Here is a 19,304-nt window from a genome sequence, read left to right as displayed (position 1 = left end):
TGTGTGTGTGTGTGTGTGTGTGTGTGTACATAGATGTGGCCTCTAGTCAGTTGTCAGATGTGCCTGCAGCTGCTCCTTTTATGTCAGATTGCTATGGAGGTAGTTGGAGAATGCAATCGTCTAACGACTCTTTTAATCTGCTTAAATGTTCTTTATGTAGTGTTAGAACGGGTCACCTCATTTAAATCTGATTCAAGTATCAAAATCTTGTCAGTAATTTAAGAAATGCTGCTATGCATTCGTGTCAGAATAAGAAGCAACATCTTTCCTTCTCAGTTTGAAGAAAAAACGTTTTCAAGTATAACTGAGGTTCATCGATGGACGGTGGTAAACATAAAATTGTGCTAACTGCAAGGGAACTTGTAAGGTTAGGTGCTGAAAGCTATGAGTCACAGTGACGGTAACGGTTATCCAAAGCACCTTATGCCCATAAATTATTAGGATGCTGACTTTTAGGAATATTGTACCTCAGTCATAAAACATGTTCTCAGAGTTCTCAAGAGTCGCAGATCTTTAAAATTCAAATCAAAGTTGAAGTAAACACAAAAATTAGCCAGTAGACTTAAACTGTTTTTATGTTTCGTATGACGATGGTAAAGAAAGTAAAAGCATACATGAAAATGTGATTAGCATTAGCTAGCTAGAACACTTCTGAGTGTTTGATACAGAGGTTTTGTCTATATATATAATGCTGGAATAAAAATTTCCCCACTTATAAAACATAATATAACATAATATGTTATAACCTCGAATCTTTTTGCGACTCTTTACCATTCTTCTCTGCACGCCTTCCAGAGCTTTGTCAAGTTGGGCCAGTATTCGCACAGTATTTATACTTCCTGAAATATTTGATAGGTTCAAGCCAGAGCTGTGACTTGGCCACTTTATGTTTATGTTAACCGTTGGCCCAAAGATATTATGCAGTGCCATCTGACTGTGGTAATGCCTGGAAGTGTAAAAGCTGAATATGAAATTGGGTCATCTAACAGCTGTCAAAGGCTGCACATGTGCCGTCATTGTTAATTACCCAATGATTTGTTGAGTAAAAAGAAATGTAAAATTAGACTGACTAACAAGGAAGTTAGTAAGAACATCCCTAGTCACTAAGCCCCTTAGTCAATGTCTTGACTGTGTGTTGAGGGTCATTGCCTTGATGGAAGAACTTTCTGCTCAGTCTAAGATCATGAGTGCTCAGGTGACATGACATAATGAATTTTAAAAACACACACCCAACAACATGATGCTGCCACCGCCTTGCTGCACTGCACGGATGGTACTGTGCAGAGGATGAGCGCTGGCTTAATTCATCATATATAATATCAAACTTAAAACTGCATCTAAACCATTCAATCCCAGATCAGGTGCTCTTGTTGCACACAGTCACTGGACTCCCAGGTGTCTTTTGCGAAAGGAACAGGCGCTACCTCAAAACAAACACTATCTCTACAGACACTACAGTTAAACTGTAGCAATCTAACTAAAAAGTGGATATCTTGTTCTTGTTTCTCCCCGAAGAACCTCTGCCTTTCTGTTACAGGCTTCAAGCATTTAAAATAGTCCTGAAAAAAATAACACTGACATTTGGAAAGTATAACAAATGCATGCAAGCCCCAGGTGTGTGCTGGTCTCGGTGTAGCCACATACAGTACTTTCTGTGGGGAGGCACTAATTAGCTTTGGCATCCCTACTGTTTTCCCTGCATGCAGGTACTATTACAGCACATGAGTTGCATTCGGAGTCATTATCACCTCGCAGTATGGAGTTTAATATGTGGTGTGGCCTCAGAGCAGGCAGGGATTATTTCCATTTGTTATTGTGCAGCTTCGCCCTGCATGTGTTACCCTCTTTATCTGGCTTGTCCTTAAAATAGGACACACATACAGAGGGTTGGGTCACAGGCTCGTATGAAAACCATCTTTTTTTTATTCCTTGAGTGGCCTCAGTTGTTGATAAGGCCTTTCAGAGAGAACAGGACAAGGGCATGTATTCACACAGAACCCTGGTGGTGCTACAGTGTTTATGTGTTACTTTTAATAACAGGGAAGACGTTTGTACCTTTGTGACTCTCTCTGGGTCAGCTGATATTGATTCAAAAGACGGACTGTTTCCCTGTCTTTATCACGTTTGTACTTCAGTCTGCTTTACATAAGCCCTTTAAAAGACAAAGTGGCTATTCATGATGCCACTTTAAGTGGTCTCAATTAGGTAGGAATAGTTAGCTAATGCCACTTCTAGATGATGTTCAAGATTATCTCTGGAATTTAAGGCTTTGTCAGCTCCCAGGTTAAGATAACAGCATTTAGTACCTGCACTTTAAACTGTAGAACAGTTCAAAATTTACACAGTTTTAAGCTCAACTTAATATCAGCTTCAAAGACATTGTTGTATATCTTTGAAGCTCATATCATTAAGAAATGGGGGGGAAAGAAATCCAGCAGAGCCAAGATATTGAGCGTAGGGGGAGAAAAGTGTATCGTGTTCCACAGTCAACTTTTTGACCAGTGTGACTGCATCGTCTGGACGCTTGTAGAGTTTTGTGGCTGTACTCGACAGTGTGAGACGCGACAGTTGATGTGAAAATAACAAACAGAATGGTGGTATTATCAGTTAAAGATATATTAGAGACTTGTATTTTGAAGAGCTACTGGGAAGCTGAAAAGAGGTTGAATGTTCTTTTTTTTTCTTTTTTTAGGTGGACAAAAACACTGCTCTGGCTGCTGATTCTTCTCAGTCTCGGCTCAGTGCATGCACCAGCTGCTGTTTGCCTGACAGTGGAGGTCTAAATGTAGGCTAACAGGAAGGATGCTAGGATATCAAAAATAAGACATAGCTCTAAAAAAAAGAATTAAAAGCATCCCTGCTTCTTCGTCTTTTATCATGACGTATGTTCTGTTACTTTCTTACTTTCGCTCTGTGTGTGTGTGTGTGTGTGTGTGTGTGTGTGTGTGTGTGTCTGCAGGCCTCAGTTCTGAAATCATCAGAAAGAGAAAGTTTTACAAGACTTTTGAGAGTGCAATTAAAGTGAACACGTCTCTGGCAGAGTGGTGGTCGGCCGCCTGCGAGTCAGTCTTGAAGCGGCCGACAGAGAAAGAAAAGCAGATTGTGTTTTGCTATAAGTGATTAAGAGCAATTCAAAGGAATGTAGCAGGTGGTTCAATAGCAGAGTATTTATAATTCACGACCAGCCTTTGTGCTTCCCTCTTCACCAAATGTGATTCAATAATGAATCGGAGCTTACGTGTGGTATCAATTTGCAGTGTATATAAATGTGCCTCGCAGTGGTAGACAAAGGCGTTCTGATAATATTTATTCCTATTATGGAAAACGACAGCGCTGACAGCCAAACACAGAAACTGTGAAGAACTCAAACAAAAACGGGAACAAAGGTGACGAGGTGACGGAGGGTACACAAATGAGACGGGGTGGATGCGAGGCGATAACAGGGAAGTTTCGAATAAACTTGAAGTGGGAGTCAAAACAGCTCCGCGTCAGTTTCTTTAAAACAAAGAAACTGACGCGGAGCTGTTTTGACTCCCACTTTTTTTACGCACTTAAATTAAACATCATCGTTCCTCCCAAATCAGACGCAGCAGCAGAAGAACACACAGAGCGGCTTGTGTTTACAAGTGTCTTAAGTTGACTGATGTAAGCTACACCTATCTGTCTATCCCTGGAGACGAACCAGATTTTAATAGAGCGTGACACTGAGATATTGTCAGACTAGAATAAAGCGGAGAGAGGTTTTTCCTGATTGCCCGAACCAGACTGTGGCTCTCAGCAGGCAGTGGACTGTTGATAATCCTTAATTAGAAAATAAATTCCAGAGGCAGGAAATTGTCCCATCCTCTCCACACCTGCACCGACTCAAAGCCGGCGGGGGAGGACTCAGCTGTTTTCTCTCACAAATCGCTCCATTTAGCTCTCTGTTGGCGAGCAGGACGAGCGTGAAATGGCAGCGTGCAGGGAAAAGCGGTGATAGTTGGGTTTTTTCCTCTTTTTGTTTGGCGTAGTGAGATCACATAGATTGACATGCAGCGATGTTCGCCTCTTTCAGCCGTTGTGCTTGAACTCACTGTCAGTTTCTGCCTTGCCATGTCTCAGATTCACAGGACTTTATTTTCTTCCCTGATTTGATTCTGTTCTTTAATTTTGTCTTTTTTCTTTTTCCTCTGAGTGGTCATCCAGCACAATAAGCCACTCTTCAGTGTGTTTATTTTACCCAGTGCTGTGAGCTCCTTATTAGACCAATTTACAGTGGATTTGCTCATCTTGACAGCTGAAAGAGAAATCCAGATTTGAGGCTTGATGATAAAAAGAAAATGATCTGGCCTGCGTGCATTTCTCCAGTCTAACTTCTTTACCCCCTGTCTTTTATCTCACATCTCTGCAGCATAAAGAACGTGACACCCAAAGTGGGTGCTGAGGAGACCCACGACGCCATTCGGCGAGCCTTCGACGTGTGGCAAAGCGTGACGCCACTGCGCTTTGAGGCTGTGCCCTACAGCGAGCTGGAGAGGAGCAAGAAAGACGTGGACATCACCATCATCTTTGCTTCAGGTTTCCACGGAGACAGCTCACCCTTCGATGGCGAGGGGGGCTTCCTGGCCCATGCCTACTTTCCAGGGCCGGGAATAGGAGGCGACACACACTTTGACTCAGACGAGCCTTGGACGCTGGGCAACCCCAACCACGATGGTAAGGATGGTAAATACACTGTTGACCTTCATGGTTTCATCAGCTTGTTGCAAAAATACAACAAAACCAGACGTCAGTCATAAAACAGTGGCTTTTATTGAGTATTTACAACAAAATAGTCCCAGCAGCTCGACCAGAAGCCAAACTGCTGACCTTACGCATAATAAGCTCCTGCTGCTAATTCGTTTTCTGCAGAGACATGGCAGCCAATAAGGTTTAAAACGAGTTTAATTCACACACAGAATGTCCATAAAACACAAACTCGTCGCACTGTTAATTAGTCCTTGGTTGTGCGTTCATTTTTAGTTGACGTTAAACAATGTGTAATGCTCAGAAGTTGCTTTCGATTTCAGGTAACCTGCAATGACGTTAAACACACATCCTTACTGTGGAGTATTCTGCCCTTTTTTTTTCACTCGCCTGTTTTATTTCACCAAAAGTGGACAGAAATGATCGACACAGGATATCGTGATCCCTGAGGTGCGACACGGGATTTCCCGCGGCCTCGCATCCAAAACAGTAAAACGGGAAATTGTTTTCCAACCTGTCAATGTGGCTTTACAGATATAGTTACAGGTTTAATACTTTTATCACATTTACTACATATTTACTGTGGTAATTGTAAAGGTAAAAGTGTATTTTATGTTCAGTACGACTGCACGGAGCCATGTGTCGTGATGCTGTTGGTTTTGCGGGGTCAGGTCACTACTCATTCCTTGCTCTGCTGTGATTTACAACTGTGATTTGCTGAGGCTTGTTGCTTCATCTCTCTTTCTCTAAGCAAATACCACCCTCGTTGAACAACAGTAATCATATCCCCTCTCACTCTGCGCCGGTCTCATGCCCGTGCCCTCGCTGAGTACCTGCCCTTGGAGCCTTGCAGCCCGCCTTTAGCGGGGTCTGCATGCCATGTGTTCTTCATGGTGCAGTCTGAGCAGCCGTGTTGCCGTCCAAGTCGTTGTGCTGAGATGCAACAGGTCTCTACTTGTGTTTTTTGTGTATTAGTGGCAGCCAGTCCTAGGTGAAACTCTGAACTCTGTGCACCCTTAAGCGAGAGTCAATGAAGAGCGAGAGAGGGTGGAAAGAAAGGTCTGCAAAGATGATCCAATCACAATAAGATTTGTCCGAGTTTGCAAAAGATGGACGTACCTCTGCTTGAATCCCTCATTAAATTCTAGGAGCTGATCCGCCCTGCTGTCAGCGAGTCATGAGGCAAAAAACAATAGCAGTGGTAACCGATGCAGCGCCAAGGATGAGGGACACAGGGACACTTAAGAATGAGGGACACAGATGAAAAAAAATATATAGATACATAAAAACTGATGAGATTCCTAGCGGGAAGGCAGCGGAGATAACAGCAAGCAAAAGAGAGGATAACAGAGAGAAGCACAGTGTCATTAGACAAATATTGGAAGTTCAAGCGCTCATAAGAGAGACAGAAGGAGAGGGAAAGACTGAATGAGCAGCGTAGTGAGGAGTAAAGAAAACATTTGAAGAGGAAAGGCAAGAGAGGGAGACGAGTGGGAGCTGGTGAACACTACTTTGGAAATCGGAGTAAGTAACTTGCTGTTGAAGACAGAATTTTAAGCTGGAGCGGAGGGGCATTGGCAGGTTCAGACAGAACAGAGTGAACAGCTTTTCTTTAAGCTTTGATCGATCAGTGTGACTCTCTATTTAGGATAACGATAACCTCTAGTAACCGTCGACAATGCTGGTTGCTCATTCTGCTCCACTCTTTGACATGATACATATGTATTAACACGCACATGAGCACACGCGAAGGTAAAGACCCGCACGTTACCCACGCACTCACGCGCACGCTGACAAGCAGCTGTCACTGAAGGCCATGATTCACGCAGACACGTTCTGTTCCTCCCCTCAGTGCAGTATTAATACAGCCCTGCTGTGGCCCACACTTCTGTGAAGACATCCCATAATGCAGGCACTTCCATTACGCTCTCTCCAGCTTTTTTTTTTTCTTTTTCAAATGGGAGTGTTTACTGGCTGAGTCCTGACTGCTCGCCGTGGTGGGGGCTGCTCTTATTCCTGTGTGACGGCTGGCGTTACATTTAGATGAGTTTTGAAGAAGCACACAGCTCAAAGCTTTTTTCTTTCTTATCCTGAAATGTAACAATCCCTATGCCAAAAACTATTGCAAATATCAGGCTCTGTATCGCTCTGCCAGATTGTTTTTCTCGTCTTGGCACGGTCGCGAGGCTTTGAGCCATAGTGTAGCTTTTGGCAGACGAACACTTAAAAACTGTAAGATAATAGTACCGCAAGCAATAACGCTACATCTTCAGTACTAATAATTAAACATAGTCCTGTTTCATTGCACCGCGTACTGTTGCAGCCAGTGTAGCTGTGATCAGATTAATGTATCATGACACAATCTCTACAGTATTGCTTCAGTTAGTGGTGTTTTTATTTCATCTTGTAAACACATAAAGTCTGAACTCTTTTGTTCTGGCCATTTATTTGCTCAGCTTCCCAGAGATGAAAACAAAAAAAAAGAAAAAGTAAAAGAGAGCATGTACTGTATTTTAAGGCATTTACAGTTACTCCCGTGTTTTTGCATCCTTATACAGTAGATGGATGGTAATGGATTATAAAGTGTCACGTAAGTGCAAGGTCCTTGCTGTCAAATAAAGGCAAAGAAATGATAAAATGTGTTTGTGCTAACAGCTCAATGAGACTGAAAGCTCCTCAGATGCCAGAAAAACTGCACAGAGGTTCTAATGATGGAGACTAGAGAGACGAGGCTCTGTGGAGAGTTGTCATAATCTTGCTTTTACATGGATTTTATTGGCCAGTGCAGTACATTTCTGAGCTTTCTGCACTGGCACTGCTGCTGTGTCGATATTCCTCCTCAAACAATAGGCAGACAGGTGGTCTTACGCTGAAGTGATGCTTCCTAGATTATGACTAATGTGTAAAATGGAAACGATGCAATGCATTTACAAAGAAATATCTCCAGAAGCATTTTTTTTCATGTCATTCCTGTTGGCTGACTTACGATTTAAGAGCCAAAGATGCGAAACTCAGCTCGCTTTTGTTTATCTGGAATCGGCGGCAGTAAAATCACGCACGCAGATGTTCATTTTAATCTAGATGTTGTGGCGGCGGGGATGGATAATTCCATATATTTCCAGTGCATGCTATTTCAAGGATTTGTAATCCATCTCTGATTCATCCCACACTTTGTAAGAACAGCTGGGAATGATGTAATGTTTGCTCAGACCAGCACATGATTTTTAGCTTTTCAGTTCCTTTTTTCATCCTATTTTCTTTCTTTCAGTCTCCTCTCCCTCCTTCTTTGTTGTGTTTCAAAGTTACAATCCCACACAGGCACACAGCAGAGATGAGCTGCTGTCTGGTAAGCTGTCATACCTAATCCTCCCCCTGCACTGTTGTCGAGAGAAAAGAAAAATATCAGTCATCAGGGCGACTGTTGCCAGCGTCACACCGTCAGTGTTATTGTTGTTGTTTTGGACAATGGTGTCACAGATGCACGCTGAAGGATTAATCCCTGTTTGCGCTGAGACAAACACTTGCATACATGTGTGTTTAAGTACTCACATGTACAGTTCCACTCACACTCCAGCACAGGTGTTAATGGAAAAGTTTCATTCAGTGTGATTTTTAGCACATGTTGGAGAGTGATTTATTCAAGACTAGACACTGTTGGGTGCTGTCTGACAACCACTGGTTGCTAGGAAAAATTGGTATTCCCTACCCAGTAGGCGCGTGTTTGCTGGAGGTCACTTTCTGTTGCTACTGAGGTATGTGGTGCAACACCGAAAACCTCCTTGTGATTGCTTTGGTCTCAAGCACACTTGCCAACTTTTTGCTAAGTGGTAGAGAAACTGCAAAAAATGTGATGCAAACTGGAAACAGAGACCATTTGCTTTCAATGTAAAAGCTGTGAGGGATGTTGGTTAAATCATTAAGACACAACTTTAAAGGCGAACAACTGCATCCCTACCGCTCCGTGGTTATAGCAAGGGTTAGAGTTATCAGTCATAGCATATACATTTTATGTGCAGACTTGTCACTAAGTCTTTGTAAATTATTTTGTGTTTGGACATTGGTTGTTGTTTTTGTGATCAAGAAATGTGTTCAAGTTTAGCTAGCGTTAGGCTACCATGACCAAGAGTTCTTACAATAAGCTGATGATCAAATTTGGCTCAGTGTTATAAGTACTACACCATAAATGCTTTGGTCTATATATTAGTATATGGTCTATATGGTAGCGTGCCATAACAACAGTTCAGTGTAATCTTTGAGGGAGTCTTGATATACAGTAGCTAACATGCAGCTGTTATGTGTGTTTGATTTTGGTACATTTATCACAAAGGAGAGAAGGTGGCGACTCTAAATTAAAACACACTAGAAAAGCTACAACCACGGCAGCGTGACAAAAGAAAAAAAGAAAACCGTGTTGTACCTGAAGATGTTTCTGCCAAAATTTAAATCTGTTTTTCAAGCTAAGAATTCTAAACATCTGCTGCCTCAAGCTTCCCTAATATCAGTTTTTGCGCTAAAAAGTAATTCATTAAGAAAGTGATTTATACATTAATGGATCCTGAATGTGAAAGTAAACAAACCAAGGCTGTGCCAGACCATCTGTGGAGACTCCACTTTCACCCACTTATTAGCTGTTTGCTCGCTAATAACATCATGTGGGGTTTTTTTTAGAGTCGTGTTTAACAAGTGGATGCACTGTAAGTGGCCACTTAAACATTTGCAGGTCTAGTTTTTACTTGGATGTAACCAAAATCAAAAATGAGAGATTTTCAGTTCTCATTTTCAAGTCTAATGCATCTCTGAAAGAGTTGTTTATCACATTTTAGAGGAGCCAAATGCTGCGTTCTGTAACCAACAGTGCAACGCTGTATTAAAAACTAAACGGTACTTTGAGAAATAAGCAGAGGTCTCCAAGCTTCCTTTTAGTGTGGAAATGGACATAATATAAATTACAGTCATAACGCGAGCTTGTGGTTGCTTTTTGGAAGAAGGCATGTTCAGATACAGTTTAGGATGATGAAAAAGTGAAAAGGCATTTTGAATATTAAGATCTAAGGGTTTTGAGTTCTTTACAGTAGTGCTGTGCCATATCATATTGTCCATGATGATATAAAAGTGCCATATTTTCGTGTCCTGCTATAGCAGTGTCATGTGTTTTCATGTTCCCAACAACAAGCCCTGAAATGTCTGAGAGCGAGAGCATCATCTCAGCCTCTAATAACAATCTAATAAAAACAATCCTCTCACACATCACGATACTGCAAAATATGCAGGAGAACTGTTCCCGCCAAAGGCGAGACAACAAACACGTGGTCGAGTAGAACACGGCTGCGACATAAGGAGGACATGCTAGTCGCCGCCGACGTGCAACCCAAAAGTAAACAAATGACTCAACCGTGCATCTCTGGAGTTGCGCTGCTTAAGAAAGGAAGAGCCAAACGGTGGGAATTACTGATGCAGTTACACGGTGGCAAAATGAGGGCTTTAAGCAGCTGGATAAAGAGCTCGAGACAACATACAACATCCCTGATTTGCTTACATTTATTAATGTTTCTGCCTGAAAGCTGCAATCCCTGCTAAATATTGTATTTTATTTTTCTACATCATCATAAATGTCAGTACCACAAATTTCCTTTGATGCTGGATCACCCATCCCTGCTTTATAGTATTAGCATGGCCGCAACATTTTTATAGTGTTATGTTTGTAACTTCACGCTGACCTGTGTCGACTGATGAAAGAGTTCTTGCAAGACTTAAATGAATTTGTTTCCCTTTTTAATTTTTCATCCTTATAAAGGTGCTATGTCACAACACATGAATTGTTAGCATACAGATATTTGGAAATTAGACTGTGTTTGCTTGTAGCGGGATTCATGTCATTGATTCAGCTCTGGAGAAGTTACTCTCATCCGGCCGGTGTTATCGCTTTTTTGCTTCACCCTAAACCCTCTCCTCTTCCTTGCAGCGAGCAGACTCAGACACAGATCATATCGCACCTTTACGTGCAGGGTGTCGTGCCTTAAAAGAGCGCGTGAAGGTTGTTTGACACGGCGCTTTGGTGAGATCGCTTTCCTAGAAGCCTGTGTTTAAAGGGCGTGTCTGCCTCTTGTGCTGCTTTCAAACAAACATTGCTTGATTTCTTTAAACAACTCTGGTTAAAACACCTTAACAATCACCTCTAACAGGGACAAACGGTAAATTGGACATATGCAGCCTGATGATTTGTGTATGATTTGATTAGTGTATCCATCCTGGAGTGCGGCTAGCAATGCTGTTATGTAATTTTACCTTAAAGTGGGATACTGGAGATCTCTTTCTCTCAATTGGTGTTGTTACTATCTCTGCTCTGCTTTGCAAAAACCCCGTGGCCAAAAACAGAGAGAAGTGCTCCTGGAGTTCCTGCAGCTGCTGTACACTCCCCAAATGCCTGGCTTAAGAGCCCGATGGATGGATGAATGGCTGTAAGAGATCGATAGATGCAGGGATAGATGGAGGCATAAGAGAACGGGCTAAAGATGTCATAGGGTACAATCGAAAGGAGAGCGGAGGGTGGATGTGAAAATTATGCCGGGAGGATAAGAGGATTGCGTGAGACATCATGGAAAAATAAATAAATAAATAAATAAATAAAAAGGGGGGGGGGGAGTGCTGGAGGGCAAAGAGGAGAAGATTGGAGGGATTTGGTATGAACACATGATAAGGAGTAAAGAACTAGAACTGGAGATGGAGATGATTAGATTGTCTCTTCAGCAGATCTCAACATGCCGTGACCACATTTGCAAAAGTTGTTTTATTTACTTATTTATTTATTTTTTGACAGTTTTTCCATTTGTGCACCAGGAAAAAAAAAAAGATGAGGCAAATAAGCATCAACACTCATCTGTGCTTTATCATGAGGTCATCGTCGTGGGCTGAGGCCGCTGTGTTTTCCTTTGTGGAAAAACCAAAAGCGATTGATGCAGGAACAGATAAGATGTATTCCATTTAGACTTTAAGTCGCAGAGAGGCTGACTGGATTTGAGGGGAAAAAAAACAACAAAAAAAACCAGCCTGGCACTAAAGAAACATTTCATCACCTTCACTGCATACCATGACTGTACACAAACACCCAGTTTCACCCGAGGGTGACTTATAAGGCCTGGTATGTCTTCAAGGACCTCCAGCCTTCGCTAATATCAGGGGAAACTATGTAACAACACAGCATGAAGGCTAGACCTACACACAGGAAATGAGAGATTCCAGCGCATTATTATGTTCTTCACCCTTACCCCCAAAAATGAACCGGAGAGGTTAGAAAAACACACCCTCGCCAAGGAAAAATACACCAAGAATTTACATTTCCAGGTAGGAGGATTAGAAAATTTGGGGTGTTAGTGGGGCACTTGATAACCGAGTGAAGGTTGGTTGATGGAGTGGACGTCGGGATCGACACATTTGATTGATGGTCTTGGAAGAAAGCTCAGATCCCCGATGACATTCGCCAAAACAGTTTATCATCGACGTCTGGTCCTTGTTATCCAGTGGTGCATTCAAAGCAGATGCCATTTTGGGTTTTTTTTATTTGTTGTTGTTGTTGTTTTTACCAGCTGATGATGAAAGGCGATAGATTTTTAGGCGTCTCCACGGCAGGCAGAGCTGGCATTGTTATGTGCAGCAGCCCCTGTTGAGTCAGGGTACCGTAACGAATGAGAAAACAGAAGAATACACACACACACATAAAAAAAAAAGAGATGTTAGAGCAGGTAGAGTACAAGAGAGAGAAAAGGAAGAGTAGTTGAGGAACTGAAGAACATATGGTGTCCTTGCAGGTTTATTTTTAGGCTACTCCTACTGGGTGATGAGGAGGAAGCGGTGCGCTCTGTCTTTTCCACCCCGTTTCTCTTGTTCTCCTGTTCCTCGCTTTCATTCTTGCACTGGCTCTGTCCATTAGGTTCAGTGGGTTTGGCTGGCGTAGCACTTGATGTGTTTCCAAAGCACTGTTATAAAGCTGTTAAAATAGTAATGGCTACAATACAAATCAATCCAACAACAAAAATAAAAAGCAGTTATGATTCAGATATATGGCTGATTGCGTATCCCGAAGCCAGAACCCGAGGAACCCAGTTTATTTGCTTGATTGACTCGCTGATATTTCCTTCTGGCTGTGGCGGCAGAAACATGCTTAATGGGCAGCACTTGCCGGGATTGAAGAGTCATTTTGCCTCGTTGTCCAGACATTAAAATTACAATATATATTTTTCCAAATGGGGAAGTTCTCTGCATGTTGTTTGGACAACGTTTTGGGAAGGTTGGCCTGTCTGCTGTCAGGCTACGGTCTTTCAGTCTGTACGCTCCTATGGTCTTATTTTAGATTTCTTATCGGGTTTTTATTTATTTATTCTTTTTAAGTCTCCTGCAGCATGTTTGGATTTGTCATTCCACTCCAGCAAGTGATGTATTTCTATTTTTCTTCCCTCGTAATTTGGTCTAATTTCCAAAGTGGCGTCTCCTCTGTGTTTTGTGGCTGGCTCAGGTTTGTGATGTCAGGAGCTGGCTCGGGGATTCCTTTGCCTGTTTACTTCAGAGCAGGAAAGGGCGTAAAGTCATTCATTTGATAAATAACTTTGTTAGTTAAAAGTGACAGGTAGTGGCTTTCTTCCCTAAAAGCGAAGTGTGAGTTTGACACTCGAAAAAATATTTAAGTCCGAAATGCTGACTTTATGTCCTTAAAACATACAATAATTTCCAGAATATTTCAGCAAAAATTCCAAAAAACTATTTGAGAATGGAGTGTTTATTGAACCTTTTGTCAAAAAAGAAACAAAATGAAATATTCAGATTGTTTTAGAGGAGGGTGAAAAATGATGCTGTAGAAGTCTCAGAAAGTCACAAAAACACAAACACTACTGTATCCCATATGATACATTTGGTATTATAGGGTCAAGGTTTTAACTTTTTTTCCATGTAATTTTGTCATATAAGTACAATCTAAAAAATTACAGCCGTCAGATTAAGGAATCTGATCAAATGAAATGTACATAATTGGTTTACATTCATTTTACACCGAGCATCTAGGCCTAAAGCAAGTAAACCAGTTCTGACCAACTAATTGATTGAATATCAAATCACTTGAACAATCATTAACACTTAGTGCTGTAGGCCCCACCCCCCAAGGTTGCTTAACTCTGGTTCCTGATGGATCTTCTGCGGAGGCGGCGCAAGCCTGCACAGATTTCCAGCATGTTCTCAGCTGTTTTATTTCTTCTAAATCTGAAATGAAATGAGGTATGATCTGGAACCTGTTCTTCATTTTCTCTCCCTTGAGCAGCCGCTTTTTTTTTTTCTTTTTTAAAGGGTCAAATTATTTACCTGGATCTTATTTTACCTCCCGTTCCTGGTTCCAGGCCAAACTCACCGGGTTCCTCCAGAGGTTCCTCGTCCTCCAGAGACGAAACATTGATTAAGCCTTTGGATGCTTTGATTTGTGTCCCACTGACTTCACCGGATAGACTAGAGGCTCGTTGCTGACTAAAACACGGAGCACTGTACGCTGAAGCAAAGGACAGTGGCTTTCACGGTCCATTTCCAGCATGAATCAGAGTCTGTTCTCGTTGGGCTCTGGTGCTCTGCAGTGCATTGTTCAAGTAAACGAGTAAATTAATTGGCAGCATACTCCTGTACTGGAACCAGACGCAGCTCTGAAAGTCCCAGGAAAAAAAAGAAGTGTTGTTTCCTCAGGATCGCTAATAATGTGAAATACTGTGAAAGCCATTAACTCGCAAGTGCAATTTGAATTAGCGTTGAAGCCCTAATGGTGTAAAATGACCGTTTTAGCCTTTCTCAGCAATATTTAGTTAAATGAAAATTCATCAGTTAATTTTTTTCCTTCTGTATTGTTTTGTTTTGTTAATAGCGGCTGTTTCTTTTTAATTACACAATGTCTGATATTTACAGGATAGTCCGGAAAAGTTCTTTCAAGGTTGTCCCACTCACAAAACTGCACTTCATCATCTGCCAGTTTCTATAAAGAATTGTAATCTTTCCTGTGCCCTTCAGTCTCTGTCTTTGTCCTATCTCCCCTGCTCTCCTGCTGCCGCTCTCTATTTCCCAGATGGAGAAAATAAATGGGGAGATTCAGATGTGGGTTCTTTTTTTCTTACCCGAGGAATAGATCTTTATCTTTTTACTGGAAACACGTGTACTCGTGAATCTCGAGGACATCAAACAGGGCTGTTTGGGCAGGTGGTAGGAACTGTATCGATGGCTGGGTTGCTAGGTTTGTGGGAGGACACATGCTGTAAAACAGAAGAACAGAAATGTCCACACACATATACAAACCCAGTGCAGTGGTGCTACATATGAGGCAGTTTGTCTCTTGCATCATGGACGGAATGATTTGACAGTATGGTTTGAAACGGTTGCCTGGGAGCACGATGAATAATATATAACCGAATACATGCATATACACAACACTGTGCGAGGCATATCTGTGAAATGTGATGTAATACATACAGATGAGTATGTTAAAAGAAAAAAGTAAGAGGTTAATGGGGTTTTATGCCCCCGGCTTTGGCTCTCAGGCAACAATAAAGCTGGAAGGAAGTTGGCACTGGGTGAATGTGGCACACAGGAGCTAATAATGCAGCGAAATCTCAAGTTAATTGTCTTGTTTTACAAAAGCGTGTCACTTATATAAGCGGAGTTAAGTGCAGAAAATAACGTTTGCCAATTAAAGCATTTGTCTTCATTTTGTCCAGCCCACTTCTGAATTTAAAGTCAGGCCACCGGAGACATCAATATGACAGAAAGGACTGGGATCCTGTATCTGTTTTAGTCTGACAGATGAATGTACAGCAAGTAATTAAAGAATGCCATGAAAGCTGCACTGCACTGTTACAACCATGGGCTGTAATACAGGCGTTAGATTATGTAGCCACCTCGTCTCTGGATCTTCTTTTTACTAGTTCTTGAATTTGCCAGGTGCAGTATCTTTAGCACACCGAATATCATGTATCTGTTTGAAGAGAAAAAAAAAGCATTCACCGAATAGTTTTTCCACTTTTTCCCAAAGAAAATGAAATAGAAAGACAAAGACAGCAGAGAGATCACCATGTGTTCCTGCCCACTATGGCTGCCACTAGAAATAGATGGCTGCCTACTGACAGCAGGATAAACTTCTACGTGGGTGGCTGTGCTCTCTTCTGCCCCCACACATGAATACGCTCACGCACACACTTAACACTCTCAGAGGCAAACAAATCGCACACCTCGGGAGGCTCGCCCTCCCACAAGTCAGTCAGATGCTGTCATAACCTCATACCCATAATCCTCGGTAAACAAAAAGTGTAAACAAACCTGGCCGGGGTTCGTTTTGTTCTGAAGACACTCTTGAAACAGTATCTCTTGCGTCTGCTCTGATGTGCTGTGCACATTTTCTTTGTATATTAAGGATGGGAGTAGCCGTGTCGCCATCAGGGTTTCTCAGGGGAGGTTTTTTTGTAATGTGTGGGAATGTTTTAGGATGGCTCGTGCATCAGTGCATCTCAGGCTTTGTTACCAAACTTTTGAAGAAGGTAAAATGCTGCAGCAGGTGAACTGAAAGTGCTGAAGTGTTAGGCCTGACTGAGTTGGAAGGGAGGTGCCAAGCTGAAGTGTAAGGCATTAAATAAATGATGGGGATTTCAGTGTTTGCCACAGAGTTAGTCCTTGTTTGTGGTAATAGTCAGCTGGGTGTACCTTTGCTTTCACAATTGAATTAATCATTTATTATAAACTACATGACAACTTCCTCTCCAGCCAGTTCCTGGTCCTGTGGACGGGCTCCGCCGTCTTGACGTGCAACTGTTGATTTAAGACCTTGTTCTGGTCTGCAGCCTCGGTGAGCTCAGCGCTGTGGCACCGGCTCTCCATCCGCCTCAGGTTCTGGATGGAGTGGCCCTCAGCTCGCAGCAGACCTCCAGAGCAGAGCAAGGACTAGTCTCCAGCTGCAGTCCAAGATGGTGGTGCTGGAGTCTGTCCAGCTGCTGGACGACAGATACAAAACAGCTAGATGACACTGAGGACCACCACAACAGCTACTTGGAAAAAAAGTTAGAAAATGCACTCGGGCATGTGTAAAAGTGTGTAAAATAAGACAAAGAAGAGCGTCAGGTGAATATGCAGAGGGATGGCAAAAGCGACTATTGTGCCTTCTTCTTCTTTAATCAGGAATTGTGATTACCTGCAAGGCTACAAGAAGGGCATGTTTAAAACACCGTAGGCATGCTGATGCAGGCAGTATTTTTCTAGTGTTTTTTAGCTTTATTTCAAATTGCAAAGCGAGGTCTGAAACTTGTTTGCACCATTTTCATGGCTGTTTGCCGCCTGCAGTGTCTATAGGAACAGACCGCCAAAGGATGTGCAAACACACACATGCATACACCATCGCTGCACTTACCATGGCAAATGCATTATTAATGATTAATGATCACAATGAAAATACACACGCATCCCCGTCTCACTCACAGGTGCTGCACAGAGATAAACATGACACGAATAAAAGATGTTTTTCTTTGGCAGCGTTTTTGTTTTTTTCTTCCTCCATTCAGCTGGTTTATTTATCTTGAGTCCACTGGAACGGCCAATTTTTTGGATCCCTGGCAATGTTCCCAACACCGAATTTCAGTCTGTAGCAGTCTGTAAATAAATAATTACTCTAGTGTACATATGTTGCTCACGTCAGCTGGGCTTTGTTCTCTGACACGCTTGTGAGAATTAAGGGTAATAGATTCAAAAGCACAAGTGTTGCTCAGGCAGGGTGTCTACAACCTAGAGAGAGAGGACAGACAAAGAGAAAGGCTAGACTATAGGAGTGTTTGAATAACTCAACAACACTAACACGGAGGTTAATCAGTTTCCACTGCTCTTTGCAGTGTTTTTTAAATATGAAAGCAGCTCATCTCATCATTAGGAACAGTATTCAGATTGTGTTGTGGCTACTTTGGCTACTAAACAGTCTCTTTCTGTTATATAATTGAGTACTGGAAGAGTGGTGTTACATTTTATTTGTAAATTGTACCCACAAGAAACCAGCATGGGGCAAAAGTTTCAGTCTGACGCTTTGAAATCTTGTTTTCAAGTGTTTGTATTTGCAATACTTGTGAGCTGATTTGGTGAAATGCACAGAGTGGCGCACAGCGTGTTTCTGTATTGTCCTGCGAGGGTGTGTTGGAAGTATTGAGGGTGTGAATGTGAAGTGAGCAGAATGCAGCTATTGTATTTTGGCTGCATTCTTCACAATGGTCACTCTGTCAAATCAGGCGCACAGCTCTGGCTTGACAGCCAGCAGAGGTCTGCGTGCCCCGGGCCCTCTGAGCCAGGCACTGAATCACTGGGCTGAGATCCTCTGGCAGCTTGTCAGCACAGCATAGTACTCCTGGACAGCCAGTGCTCTCATTGACTCACACTCGGTTTTACTTTCTCTGCTGCCTCTGTGGACTCGCATATCTCCAGCTTGGTTCCCTGTCAGGGCTTCTCTTGTTTCCAGTGACGTACTGAGTTGGACAAACAGCATCCTGTGTCGGTATCGTGAACTTCACCCCAGCTGGAGGACAACAGCTGATTTCTGTTTTTTTTCCTTCTTTCAGACAGTAAACTGTACCTGTTCTAGTCAAGCACTTTTTAAAAGGCTAAGGTTTTTTAATAAACCTTATTAGGTTAGCTTCTTTAAGGTTCTGCATGACTAGTATTTTGACACAAACGCAATTTTGTTAGTACAGCTACTTGACAATGCGATTGTATCCTCTCTCTACCTTACATGTTCATGAAGGCTGATGACACAGTACACCCTGCATCAGTACCTCATTGGGTCTCCATTGCAGTTGTTGAAAGTATATGTAGCTCTGTTTGAGTCTTTATGGATGGAAGAAATGATTAAATGGTTAAAGTCTTGTCTGATAATGTCACCTTACACATGAAACATGTAGTAACCACTACATCACATAGCTACTGATTTTATTGTAAGAAATTGATAAATAAATAGTTCTAACAATTCTTAGTTAAAGTATAAAGTCAGAAACTTATGGGTTAAAATTTAATGGAGAAACATAAAAAACCCTTACCTAACAATGATGGATAAACAATTGAAATAGTCAACTAAAGGTCACGTAACAGCTAGTTGATGGAAATGCATAAATCGTTAAAACACCTAAAGGTGATGCTTAAACTGTTGAATACTAATATATAGTTAAAATTAGCAAATAATTAGCTAAGAATTAATGACTAATGAGCTGAATAAACACATAAACGCATAAACAACAGAAGTAATGAACTGCAGCAGCACTGAATAAACAGTTGACACGTTTTGCTAAAATAATGCACAGACAGTTAAAATAATAATAAGCTAAAGTCATGCACAAATAGCTGAACTATTAAAATAGCTAATAATTAACTAACAGTACAGTAGTGCTTAAGGAACTGAAGTAGTAAGCTAAAAGTCATAGCTAAACACTGATGAATAGTTTGACTGTAATGTAAAAACAGTTAAAGTCAGTAGAAAAAAGCAAAGGAACCAGAAGGGATTACGCAGCCAAGAGATGGCAGCTAGGATGAGCTAACGTACGCTT

The 19,304-nt window shown here is 41.8% G+C and overlaps 1 protein-coding gene across 2 annotated transcripts in view; it reads left to right on the top strand.

The window, feature by feature from the left end:
* mmp16a (matrix metallopeptidase 16a (membrane-inserted)) overlaps nucleotides 1-19,304 on the top strand; it is a 73,691-nt gene that overhangs the window by 24,504 nt on the left and 29,883 nt on the right. For both annotated transcript variants that reach the window (XM_005744902.1, XM_005744901.1), the window contains one exon: nucleotides 4,391-4,695. In XM_005744902.1, coding sequence (XP_005744959.1) covers nucleotides 4,391-4,695 — 305 coding nt within the window. The remainder of the gene's footprint in view (nucleotides 1-4,390; nucleotides 4,696-19,304) is intronic.

Source organism: Pundamilia nyererei, unplaced genomic scaffold (assembly GCF_000239375.1).
Source record: "Pundamilia nyererei isolate P.nyererei 1_Seehausen unplaced genomic scaffold, PunNye1.0 scaffold00150, whole genome shotgun sequence".
In the NCBI taxonomy this organism is placed as follows: Eukaryota; Metazoa; Chordata; class Actinopteri; order Cichliformes; family Cichlidae; genus Pundamilia; species Pundamilia nyererei.
Note: the sequence above shows the minus strand (reverse complement) of the source record. Positions and strands in the feature narration are given on the sequence as shown.